This window comes from Triturus cristatus, chromosome 2_1 (genome assembly GCF_964204655.1).
Source record: "Triturus cristatus chromosome 2_1, aTriCri1.1, whole genome shotgun sequence".
Taxonomy (NCBI): domain Eukaryota; kingdom Metazoa; phylum Chordata; class Amphibia; order Caudata; family Salamandridae; genus Triturus; species Triturus cristatus.
Window position 1 is genome coordinate 450,281,272 of NC_140581.1, and position 13,322 is coordinate 450,294,593.

General features: G+C 51.7%; 1 protein-coding gene across 2 annotated transcripts in view; it reads left to right on the forward strand.

The window, feature by feature from the left end:
- Positions 1-13,322, forward strand: part of AP3B1 (adaptor related protein complex 3 subunit beta 1) — a 1,836,520-nt gene that overhangs the window by 1,296,010 nt on the left and 527,188 nt on the right. For both annotated transcript variants that reach the window (XM_085632261.1, XM_085632260.1), the window contains exon 21: positions 5,890-5,962. In XM_085632261.1, the coding sequence (XP_085488387.1) occupies positions 5,890-5,962 (73 nt within the window). The remainder of the gene's footprint in view (positions 1-5,889; positions 5,963-13,322) is intronic.

Genomic DNA, 13,322 nt, shown 5'->3' on the forward strand with positions numbered 1-13,322 from the left:
AGATTTTTGTAGCAATACCCCTTGCGCGTCGCTAGGCGTCGTCTGCGGCTCCGCGTCCGTCGTTGGCGTCGTGCGCCGGAATGACGTCGTCGGAGTACTTAGACGCCGCCCTCGCGCGCTGACGTCAGTTCTAATTTTTTCTGCGCCAGTAAGCGCCGATCCGGGAGAGCTACCCCTTTAGTCATTTTTTGACTAAATATTTTGACTCTCTTTGGTCACTTCGTCGACTCTGGTGCCGGTAGGATGCCTGGTTTCAAGGCCTGCGATGACTCACCGACTGATGTCGGTGACCGATCATCACCGCCGGTGCCTGTACTGTTTGGGCCTCGACCACGACGCGGAGTCGTGTTCCGATTGTAGGGCCCTGACCTCGAAAGCTAGGCGGGAGCGGTCCTGTAAGCATCTCGAGCTTCGCCACTCGGCTCCGCGCCCCTCTCGATCCCGGTCCAGGAGGAGGTCCAAGGATCGCTCGTCTGGCTCGAAGTCTTCGGGTAAGTAGAAGCGCTCCAAGAAGTCCAAGAGGCGACACCGCTCTTCAGACTCCCCTCGCCGGTCGCGCGACTCGGCCGAGGGTCAGGGTGGTTCCACCCCCGCGACTCCGCTGGAGCCGCAGGCGCCGCGCATGTCCCCATACCCGCCGGTCCCTGGGACTGACGCGACGCCGGCGGAGGTCAGTGCCTTCCTCTCGGCCATGAGGAGCCTGGCCCCGCCGTCGATGCCCGCTGGCGTGCCTTCGGGCCCCGCGGACTCGACTGGGCACCCGACGACGCCAGTCGACCTCGTCATGCCTCCTCCGCCGGCGTCGACACCGGTGCCACCGCCGACGCCGACTCCGGTCAACGTCGATCCCCGGTTCAGCCCCTGTCCGGACCAGACGCCGGTGCGGCGACGCTCGACGCCGCATCCGACGCCACTAGAGACACATTTTGTCTATCGTCCGGCTCCGATCATTCCTCCTGTTTACCAGGAATCGGATGACTGGGGCGACTGGGAGGGGTCCGTGGACCCTCTGGCCCTTCAGGGCCAACTTTCGCAGGACTGGGCAGATGAACTGGGGGAGGCCAGTGGTTTGGATACCTCACCGGACACTGGATTAATCTCTCCTCCGACTGTGGCTTCGGAGGAGGATGCAGCTTTTTCTGTGGTGCTGCGCAAGGCGGCCGCAGCCCTTGGGCTTGAGCTGCCTGCCGTGGCTGTGAGGACTAACATCCTCACTGAGGTGCTTCAGTCTGCCGCAAACTCCACTGAGCCTCTGCTGCAATTCAATGAGGCCCTGATTGACGTTCTGCAGGGCACCTGGTCCAAGCCCTCCACAGTCCCTCCTGTGGATAGGAACGTTGCCAGGCGCCACCGCCCTGCTCCGGGCGACCCCAGTTTTCTGTCCCAGCACCCAACCCCCGAGAGTTTGGTTATCCAGGCCTCTACCTCCCAATCCTCCTTCCCGTCCGCTCCTCCGGACCGGGATTCCAAGAGACTGGAACAGTTCGGTAAAAAGCTGTTCTCCTCGCTCAGTTTGGGCCTGCTGTCTTTGAACACCGCCTGTCTCTTGGACCGTTATTCCCACTCTCTGTGGGATATGGTGGAGGACGTGCTGCCCCTGTGTCCGGAGGAGACCCGGGCACAGCTTTCCTCGGCTCTGGCCAATGGGAGAAATACGGCGCGCCATGCAATCCGATGTGGACTCGACACTACGGACTCGCTGGGTAGGGCGATTTCTACCACGGTGGCACTTCGACGTCTGGCTGCGGTCCATGTGCTTTTCAGGGGATGTCCAGAGCACTCTCATGGACATGCCTTTTGATGGCGCTCGGCTTTTTGGTGAGAAAGCGGACAGTGCGCTGGCTCGCTTCAAGGACTTCCGGGCTACGGCCAAGTCCTTGGGCCTCTCGGCCCCGCGGCCACAAACTTCCGCTTTTCGCTCCTTTCGTGGCCAAGGAAGGGGCACCTCCTCACGTCCGCCTAGCCACCGGCCGCAGAACCAGCCTGCACGCGGTCGCGGACGTGGTTTCCGCCGAGGCGGTACTGGAGGACAACGCGGTCAGGCCACATCCACCCCGGCAGCATCCGCCTCAAAGCCTTCCTAGTCCGAGCTTTCAGGCCCATTCCTCGCCAGTGGGAGGCCGGGTTCGCCACCACCTGCTCCACTGGCGTACCATTACTTCGGACAGGTGGGTGCTGCAAATCGTCCTAAGGGGCTACTCCCTCCCCTTCGAGACGACCCCTCCAGCCATGCCACCGCAGCACCACCGTATCTCGGAGGATCATTTGAATCTTCTGCAAGAGGAAGTTTCGGCCCTCTTGGCCAAAGAGGCCGTCGAGCGCGTTCCGAGCCCAGAAGTAGGTCGTGGTTGTTATTCCCACTAATTTCTGGTTCCCAAGAAGGGCAAAGGGGGCCTACGCCCTATCTTGGACCTCCGGAACGTCAATGCCTTCCTCCGGAAGGAACGGTTCAAAATGTTGACTTTGGCTCAGGTTCTAGCTGCCCTAGACCCTGGAGACTGGATGGTAGCGTTGGACTTGCAGGACGCATATTTCCACATCCCCGTCCTGCCGGCCCACCGACGTTACCTGCAGTTCACGGTGCGTCAGGAGCACTTTCAGTTCACCGTGCTCCCCTTCGGCCTTACCAGTGCCCCTCGGGTGTTCACGAAAGTGATGGCGGTGGTCGCAGCTCATCTGCGCAGATCAGGGGTCTTCCCCTATCTCGACAACTGGTTGTTGAAGGCGGGCTCGCCCCAGGCAGTCGTCTCCCACCTCCAGACTACGGCGGATCTCCTGCATTTGCTGGGGTTTTCCATCAACGTGCTGAAGTCACACCTGAGCCCCTCTCAGAAGCTCCTCTTCATCGGAGCGGTTCTCGATTCGGCGCAGTTCCGGGTTGATCCACCGGAACAGCGGGTCCGGGATATACATGCCCTGATTCCCATCTTTCGGCCTCTATCCTGGGTTTCGGTCAGGCTAGTGTTGCGGCTTCTGGGGCTGATGGCCTCCTGCATCCTACTAGTGCATCACGCCAGGCGGCGCATGCGGGCTCTGCGGTGGGACCTGAAGTTTCAGTGGGCCCAGCATCACGGCAACCTGTCCGACCATGTCTTGATCTCGGAGGGCACTGCACAGCAGTTGCAGTGGTGGCTCACGGACCGCGATTGGGTCACGGGCAAGAGCCTCTCCCTACCCCTACTGGAGCATGTCGTAGTGACGGATGCGTCCCTCCTGGGATGGGGTGGCCATATGGGAGAGGCGGAGATCAGAGCCCTCTGGTCTCCGGCGGAGTCTCGCCTCCACATCAACTTGTTGGAGCTGAGAGCGATCCGACTTGCTCTGAAAGCCTTACTTCCCTCTGTCCGGGGAAGTGTCTTGCAGGTGTTCACGGACAACACCACCGCCATGTGGTATTGCAACAAACAGGGCGGGGTGGGGTCGTGGACCCTTTGTCAGGAGGCTCTGCGCCTCTGGACATTACTGGAACACCAGGGCATCACCCTGGTGGTTCGACATCCGGCGGGCTCTCTGAACGCCAGAGCAGACGAACTCAGCCGCCGATGCATGATGGATCACGAATGGCGTCTGAACTCAGAGGTGGCGCAAGGTCTCTTTCAGCAGTGGGGAGAGCCTTGGGTAGATCTATTCGCCACCGACGAGAACGCGCAATGTCAGCAGTTCTGCGCGTTGGAATTTCCAAGGCGGCACTCGCTCGGCGACGCTTTTCGTCGCGAGTGGAGTTGCGGTCTGTTGTACGCCTTTCCGCCTATACCACTTCTGCCCAGAGTGCTGAAGAAGATCAGGCGCGACCGGGCCCAAGTCATCTTGGTGGCTCCTGATTGGGCACGAAGGTACTGGTATCCCGAGCTACTCAGTATGTTGACTGATCCTCCGATACGTCTGCCCCTTCTGGAGGATCTTCTGTCGCAGCAGCAGGGGACGGTCCTCCACCCGAACCTGTCCAGCCTGCACCTCCATGCGTGGAGATTGAGCGGTGGCAGTTGATGCCATTTGACTTGCCTCCTGAAGTCTGTGATATCATTCTGGCAGCCAGGCGTCCCTCCACAAAGACAGTATACGCCTGCCGGTGGAACAAATTTGTGGCATAGTGCACAGCAAAGGCTGTGGATCCCCTTTCCGCCCCTCTTTCTGAGGTTCTCCTCTTTCTTCTTTCTTTGGCCCAGCAGGGCTCTGCCTTGGGCACCTTGAAAGGTTATCTTGCTGCCATCTCTGCCTTCTTACGGCTTCCTGATCAGCCCTCTCTTTTCAAGTCCCCTGTAGTTTCACGCTTTCTTAAGGGCATTACTCGCACGTTCCCTCCTGTCCCTTTCGTAATGCCTCCTTGGGACTTGAATCTTGTCTTAACATTTCTGATGTGCGCTCCCTTTGAGCCTCTTCACAATTGTCCTCTTCGTCTTCTGACACTTAAGACTGCTTTCCTGGTAGCCATCACCTCGGCTAGACGGGAGAGTGAGCTCCAGGCTCTATCGTCCAAGCCTCCTTTTCTCTCTGTTCATCCGGACAAGGTTGTCCTTCGGCCTCGTCCTTCCTTTCTACCGAAAGTGGTGATCCCCTTTCATCTTGGGCAATCTGCCACCTTGCCCACCTTCTTTCCGCATCCTTCCAAAAAGGAAGAGCGGCTCCACTGTCTGGACCCAAAACGTGCGCTCTCCTTTTATTTGGACCGCACAAAGCAGTTCCGGGTGGACGACCAGCTTTTCGTTGGCTACGTGGGTGCTAAGAAGGGGAAAGCTGTGCACAAACGGACCATCTCCCGGTGGGTCGTTTTGTGTATAAAAACCTGTTATTCCTTGGCAGAAAAAGTTCCCTCCTGTTGGGCTGCGAGCCCATTCTACTCGGGCCACAGCGGCTACTACTGCTTTGGGACGGGGAGTCCCTTTGCAGGATATCTGTCAGGCGGCGACGTGGGCTTCGCTGCAGACGTTTGCCAAGCATTATTGTCTGGACAGCCAAGTCCGGAGAGACGGCTTCTTTGTCCGTTCTGTCCTCCAGGACTTTCTGGTGTGATCTTGGTTCGCAGACCCACCACCGGGGTTGGTATTGCTTGGGTATCTATTCTAAGGTGAGGAATCTAACTAACGTGTTTCTTTCAGATGAACAAGTTACTTACCTTCGGTAACGATGTATCTGTAAGAAACATTAGTTAGTTAGATTCCTCACCCATCCTCCCCGTTCTGCGAACTGACATCTAGGGTTAAGGCTATCCTTTTCATGGCCCTAGATTTTTTGGCACCAGTGTTGGTCTCTTGCATGGCTCTGCGTTCCTGGCGCGGAAAGCTATGTACAAGAACTGACGTCAGCGCGCGAGGGCGGCGTCTAAGTACTCCGACGTCATTCCGGCGCACGACGCCAACGACGGACGCGGAGCCGCAGACGACGCCTAGCGACGCGCAAGAGGTATTGCTACAAAAATCTTCCGGATCCAGTCTGACGCCTGGGGATATTCTAAGGTGAGGAATCTAACTAACTAATGTTTCTTACAGATACATCGTTACCGAAGGTAAGTAACTTGTTCTTTTCATCTAATCTGTATGTGCCAGACCAGACAGCCTAGAAAGTAGCTGATGTCAGCATGCATCAGTGACACTTATTTGCAGCTCTGCATGTCACTTCCAGTGTGGAACGCAGTTGGTGGGGTTCCCCATGATGCCACCTACTGGTTCGTAGAGAAGCTGCTGAAAAGTTTGCAGATCCAGTCTTATGCCCAAGGGAGTATGCACTAGGTGAGTAATCTGTGGTTAGATAGAGTATGCACCCGAAAGGTCTTTACCAAAGTAAGTAACTTGTTCATCATTTCCTTTTGTCTTTTCAAATGATAATTTTTTGTAACTTTCACAAACCAGTTGTTAAAGCATTATATAATTCAGCTCACTACTGTTTTAACAGAAAGAAGAAAAAAAGCCAACACACAAGAAAAAAGAACCTCAAAAGCAAGAGATTTCACTTCTTGATTTGGACTGTAAGTGTTCTGTTTATGAGACTTTGGTATTTATTTAATATCTAGCTTATTCTTTGCATTTATCAATGTTTCCCTGTTTTGCCCATTAATATTTTGCTGCTTCTTGATTGGATTAACAGCTTTTTCTTACCTGGTGCCAACAACCAGAACTGACTTTGTAGGTCTCTCCGTCTATCCACTTATCACTTATGTTTCCTTAAGCAGTTTAAAACCAGGAGGTTTTCTTCTCCTGCTCCTCTCTTCTATATTGTCTTTTTGTCTGATTGATCTAACATCAGAATACCCTGTTGGTCAGCATTATGCTTTGTAAATCCCCCATTCATTCAGTCTAAACAGTAGTGGTAGTGGGTATAATAAAACTATATATATCGTGACCAGCATACTGATGGATACCTCTAACCGCAGATTACACACCTTCAGAATATCCCCAGGTGACAGACTGGATCTGGAAAAGGTCAACAGCAGTGCTTCCTCTCATTGGAATGTGGCATCTTGTTGCTCTACATTGGCTGCATACCACTCTGGAAGTGGCAGAGTTGTGCTGCATAAATACGCCACTCCTTCATGCTTACATCAGTCTCTTTCTGCGCCTTCCAATGCAGATCTGGAGCTCTGCTCCAAACTTGTGATGTTTTTCCAACGATTTCCAAAAATCATTAGATAGTGTGCTAGATTATTTTGCCTACTCCTGAAACTGCAGGCTTCAAACCATGTCAAGACTGTGAGAAGCAGATGCCATCACAGACTCCGACAAGATTTGTTTGTGGTGCCAAAGCTCCGACTATGACTGCAAGTCATGTGACATGTGCCCTTATGCACCTGAAAGTGGTCAGGAGGCAAAACCCATTCCTGAACTCAAGCAGAGGTCTTAGTCGAAGAACAGGCCTTGCTCTCGATTCAGTGTGTGGGCCCTGTTTCGGTCACAAGTCAATTCCCATGAACCAGTCATTTTGCATTCAAGGTCATCGGATAAGTTGAAGCGCAAACACAAAAAGACGAAGTAGGAATCAAACCCATTCTTACCACTCTAGCTCCAAAGGGAATGCGCAAGGTTCTCAAGGTACACATACTTCATAGTACCCTGTTTCAGAGCCAGTACTGCAGCTGGTCACGATGTGCCCTGAGTTCCCCAGGCTGTTGACCACTCAGCAGATAGCAGCCGTCAAGGAGGCCATGCTTCATATCTTAATGAGAGTCAGACTCCTTCTGACGTGCCTAAAAGCCCCACTTAGTGGCAGCTCGAAAAGAGCGATGGATGCCTAGTGACCTTCTCGCAGATACCTCTCCTGCCTCTGAAGAAGATCTGGAAAGGCAAGGCCCAAGTCATCTAGATTACCCTGGACTGAGCCGGTTGAGTGTGCTACCCAGAGCTGCTCAGCCTGAGTTTTTGCCCTCTGCTCAGTCTCTTTTTTCCGGATGACCATATTTTCCTGTAGCAGGGCAGAGAACTGCATCTGAATCTCGAAAACGTACACGGGCATGCATGGAGATTGAATGGTAGCAGTTAGTCATTCGAATTGCCAACTGAGGTGGTGGATGTTATCCTTGCTTCTAGACACTCTACCATTAAGTCCATATGCACTGGTACAAAGTAAATGATTGGTGCGGTACTCAAGTGCAATGAAAAGTTTGGCCTTACAAGCATAACTTTTCAATGTTCTTTTGTTTCTTCTCTCCTTAGCCCAGCAAGACCATGCAGTGGGTATATTGAAAGGTTAATTATAATGCTTTACTGTGTAAACTGGACCAACCTTTCTTGTTGGAAGTCACCTGCTGTAATGTGTTTTATTAAAGGTTTGACCATATATGTTTCCTTCCAAATAATTTGTAATCTCCTAGTGGACCTCAACCTAGTCTTGACAGTGCATGCGTGCTTGCCCTTTAAGCCTATGCACCACTGCTCCTTGAGTCTCTTGATGCTGAAAAGTCTTCCTGATCATTGTCACACAGTGAGTGACTGCAGGTGCTGTTGGTACAACTGCCTTACACTGGTTTATTTTTTTTTCCAGACAAGGTGATGTTGAGTGCCCAGGCAACTTTCCTCCATAATCTCAAACCTCTTGGATGAACAGAAATCATCAAAGTTCCTTTAATAATTGTTGCAGACCCATGTGAGTTTGTGAGATTAGCAAGGTGTCATCTGCAATTAGGAGAGCTGGCACACAGACCCCATCTAACTTACGGGCATCTATTTTACCTTTGAGTAGGGACTCTATAACTTTACTAAGAGTGAGAAAAGAGTTAGGACCAAGACATACCCCTGCCTCACCCCTCTACCTACTGGGATTTGGTGGGTTAGTTGCTCTTCTCAACCCCATCGAACTTGGGCGTAACTTTCTTAAAGAAGCATTATTAATAGGACTAGCAGCGCTTCGGGAACCCCCAACCTTTTGAGCGAGGCCCATAACAGCCCCCTTGTAACTAGCTTGGAGGCAGCTCTGAGGTCGACAAAAGCTACAATATAGGTGTGTATCTCTCAACTTAGTGTATTTCCATATAATTATGATGAGCCTTAAGACCTTCTGTAGTAAGTATTAGTGGGCCTTTTAAACGACTTGATGGTACTAGTGTCTCTGCTTTCTATAGTTTTAGTATTTGTGGAGCTGCAGGTCATATGACCCCCCCCCCCCCCCCCTGTTTTTATGGTGAAATTGTGTTTAATTTTAATGACAGCATTTAGTTATGGAGGGCTTAACTATTGTGATATTGGATGATTTGTTTGTGTACTGTTTTATGGCTGAAATTCAAAATTATCAGTTTTCACTACGGTTGGAAGTATCCATCAGAAAAGCTAGTTACTATCCTTCTGTAACGCTCTTTCTTGTCAATACTATAATCGCATATTCATCACTGCTATCCTACGTTCCCGTTCTGCAGAGTAGCCTCTTTAACATTTCAGTAGGTCAGAAGTTAGTTATTGACACACTTTCACCAAAATTGTTCTACACTCTGCGCCTAAGGGCGGGGAAAGAGACAATTAGCTGACGTTAGCTTGCATGGGCACCACTTATATAAAGCCTGCTCTGTCTCTTCCATTGTGATAATAGAGCAGCACAATGTCACCTGCCGAAGTGTGGGAGCACTGCTATGAGAACTCTGCAGTTAGGTAGAGTATTCACCAGAAATAGTGCTACTGAAGGTAAGTAACTTGTTGATCTTCTTTTAGGCTAATGAAAGGAACTGAAACCTTGCTGACGCTGCCCTGATCATGCTCGGTTTCTCTGAAACCTATATCCTGAAGATCAAGAAATCCTTTTTGATTAGATTGAATTTCACAGCTGTCTCGTACAGCTTACACTCGGATCCGCTATTTTCTCCTGATTGAAAGCCAAAAAGTCTGTATTAATGGTCCAGTTCACATGATGCCTGCCTTGCAGAGAGCCACTGGCATTTTCCGTTTCTGCTGTTTTTCCACACCTACATTTCCATGCTGGCACTTTTATTCCTGGAGCATTGGGTTCTCTTTTAAATTCATGCAATGAGCACCCAAATCAACATATGATTGGAAAATAAACTGAGGAGACAGGCTAGTGTTACCATATCCCCTGATCTGGTCATTCGTTTGGATGCATTCATGCTTTTGCTAGAATGAGGCAACATTTTTCACCTTTCATTCACAATACAAGTCGACAAGTGCCCCAGATACTTTTAATGATTTGTTTCCTACTTCTCAAAATGAATGTCGTATATCCCAACCGTGTACTAGTGCACCACCGCAACATAACACAAAAACATCCCTAGCCAAAATGCTTAAAAAGCCTTTCAAAATGCACACTTGCTAAGTAAACACAGTATGGAAATATATGACCTCCTAGCTGAGAAACATATTCACCTTTTCTTTCAGAGATTCAGCCAAATGAATCCTCCACATCTGAAATAGCACTCACACTTCCAGCTGGATATCATATAAGTAATGTTAGTCAGGAAAACTGCAATGGTGGTGGGTATGGTGTTGTTGTTTCTAGATCATTTCCCACTGACTGTAATTAATATGAAGGAATTTCCTCGAGTAGAATGCTTGTTTTCCTCTAATCTTTCTTCAGGGTTCATTAATCTTTCCATTCACCTTGAAGCTAACCCAAAACAAACCATGCTATTATGTAACTGTTGGTTCTCTAATAAGCCTGAAAGCTGCAACGCTGTTATATCGGGTTTTCAAGGGCTGTAGGAATTAATAGCTTATTTTTCCTTGAAAAAATCTTCATGTTTCAGAACTTCTTTGCACCTAGGATTGTTACAGAATATGCTATTAAGATATCCTTTATAGATCAGTCTGAGGGGTCGTGGCCTAGCAGTCCAACATGGCGGATGCAAGTTAGGCGAGCTTCCGCAGCCCATTAAAATATCCTTTCAAGTATCCTACCTCATCGGTCATTTAGTTGTGTAAAAGACCTCCACCGACAGTGTGGTCGCGGAGGGCGGTGGTTACAAAGAGTGGAAGCACCGGAAGAAGTCCTGGTGAACCGGAGCGGTAGCTGAGGCTTCCTGGCGGTACGGCCTGGTGGGAATACCACGGCGGCAAGACCTCGGCGGCCGCTGAAGGCAGGAGATGCGATAGAGGGTCTGCTATGGATGCCACGGCTAGGAGGGTTCCCCAGGCATTTCGACGACTACTGGGGCTCCCTGGGGAGTCTGTGTTGGTGGCATGAGTGCACACAGAGCCCGGAGGATCGGGACACCGGCCCGGTGAGTGACATCCAGGGCGGGAGGCCAGAAGAGGGCCCTTAAAATAGGCGGCTAGATCGAGCCCCGGGGGCAGACAGCAGCAAGCTGCGTGACGGGGCCTGCCATCGGATGGACTCGGGGAGCCTTGCCTGGTCCTGCAGCCCCAGAAACAGTTGAGGGCGGGCCCGTAGCCCAGATACTGGTCGGTAGCCCTGCCTCATTCTAGGGGAGCCGGCTAAGGCCTAATACCTCAATTCTTGGACTCTGCCGAGCACCGGCTCGCCGGGGCTGTGAGATTGAATGGATGTTACCTGCATACCTAAATCCGGGCTGAGCCCGAGACCGACCAGAAACAACAATCCAGATCAGCGACCTGACGGGTAGCGGGGCAACCGCTAGGGGGGTAGGGAGGTGGTACGACTGCCCGGTGAACTGGCCGGGTTAGATCCCGGTGCCGCTTGTGGGTGGGAGTCCTCATCCCAGGCCTTGGCCGCCTGAGAAGTAGTGGGTTGAGTACGACAGAGTGGGGTAAGTGTGAACCACCCCCGCGCCGCATGCAACTCTGGTGCGGCCAACAGCGAAGGCCCGGCTCGGGTCACCATCAGGAGCGCACTCGGGAGTCCCATGCCTGGCATTGCAGCCCCGTTGGGCACGCCATCATGACAAAGGACAAGGTACCTGGGGGCCCCTCCAAACAGAGCACATTAGACCGATACGCAGGTGCCCTGGCGCCGGGTCAGGGAGGCGCGGTTGGAGTCATGCCAGATAATGCCGCATTAATGGCAGCCATAGCGCATGCCAGAGATACCTTAGATGCTAAGATTGGTGCGGTGGGTTCTGATGTCATGCTCATCAGGCAGGACTTGCGTAATGCGGTGGAGCGCATTACGGAGACCGAAACCAGACTGTCAGAAGTCGAGGATACAATCACTACCCTGAAAAAGAAAGTGATCACTCTGGAGACTCTAATGAGAGGACTGGCGTCCTGTGTAGAAGATGCAGAGGGCAGGGCCAGAAGGAACAACTTATGTTTTGTGGGGTTCCCCGAGCGGTGTGCAGGTAATGACATGAAGCGTTTCCTAACTCAGTAGCTTGTGGAATGGCTCCCCCGGACTCGTCACGCTGACAGAGACATGATATTAAAGCAAGCCAGACAAAAGGAGTCCCTCACTTACGCCTCCAGCTGCATCCTGATTTTTCCAGACTACACGGGGCTAGTCCAGCAGAAACGACAATCCTTCACAGCCGCTAAGGCCTGCCTTCGGGACTTGAAACTTCCATATGCTTTGCGATACACAGTCAGATTGAGGGTGGCATATCAGTCTTGCACACTCTTCTTTGAGACGCCTGAAGAAGTTTGTACCTGGACAGACAAAACAGTGAAAACTCAGCCACATACACCACCCTGGCTGGAATCGGACTCATCTGCTAGTGATGTAATCTGCAGACCGCCAAAGCCCAAAATAAAAGGGAGCAGAAGTTTGAGATCAAGCAGACGCTTCAAGTCCCGCAGTGACTCTAATAGAGCAACCTTGACACCCCAGCATGGGACTACGGTATCCTAGTTACTGCAAGGAGAGGTCATTTAAGGAGCGAACACAAGCTGATGGGCCAAGTAGGGGGCTAGTACCATTACCAGACTCTCTATAGTTGATGGGAATGCCCGCTTCTCATGGGCTGGTTAAGGGGTCATCATTGGTTGGTACGGGCAGGGGACTCCCATTGGGGTTTGCACGCAACCCCCACCGCGACGGGTACTTCAACAGATTTGAGGTATGGGGAAGAGGAGGAGTTGGGGAACGTTTATTTGTGCTGCACTGATGAACTACACTGCAGTAGCCTACCTAGTTGTCATCTCACACCACTCGCACTTGTGGTAACTGGTCCGCTTATGGTGGTACCCATAGATAAGGCACATGCTCTTGGGGTGGGCTCCGGATGGTCAGCTGGAATGTGAGAGGGGCACTCGCTAAAATAAAACGAGGCGCCATACTCCAGCAAGCCAAACAATATCAAGCCGATATCCTGATGCTCCAGGAGACCCACCTGATGGAAACCAAAACGCTGTGTCTTCTTGGATACGGATATACTCAACTTTCTCATTCTGGTTTCACTAGGGAGTCCCGGGGAGTCGCAATTCTGATTCATTGCAGGGTCCTGTACAGGCATGATAAATCATGGACGTATACACAGGGAAGATACGTTTGTATCATGGGTACCCTACCTGGGGAATGATTTGGTGCTGGGTAGTATATATGCACCCGCCATTGTCGTGGGCTCTAGTGGAGGGTCTCACGACCCCTTGGTCTGAAATACCGTAAGAGGTAGTGGGAGGGGACTGGAACAACGTCATGGACCTGGCCAAGAATAGATGGCTAGCAACAGGGAGCACCTACGCACACCAAGTCACAAAGCTGGGCTCTCTGGTGAAGGGATTGGGCTGGACGGATACATGGAGTAGACTTCACCGGGAGGAACAAGGGTACACTTACTATTCGGGAACACATGACTCCTACTCCCATCTTGATTACATGTTTATGCCTTCCAGTGTTGTACACAGAGTGAGGTCCACAGAAATCCTGCCAAGGACCATTCCCCAGTGGCACAAAAAAAACAGATAGGCCCCGAGAGGCAGGCCTTCCGATGGCGCCTCTCCCGTTGGCAACTACAGGATGAGAAATATCAGATACACATG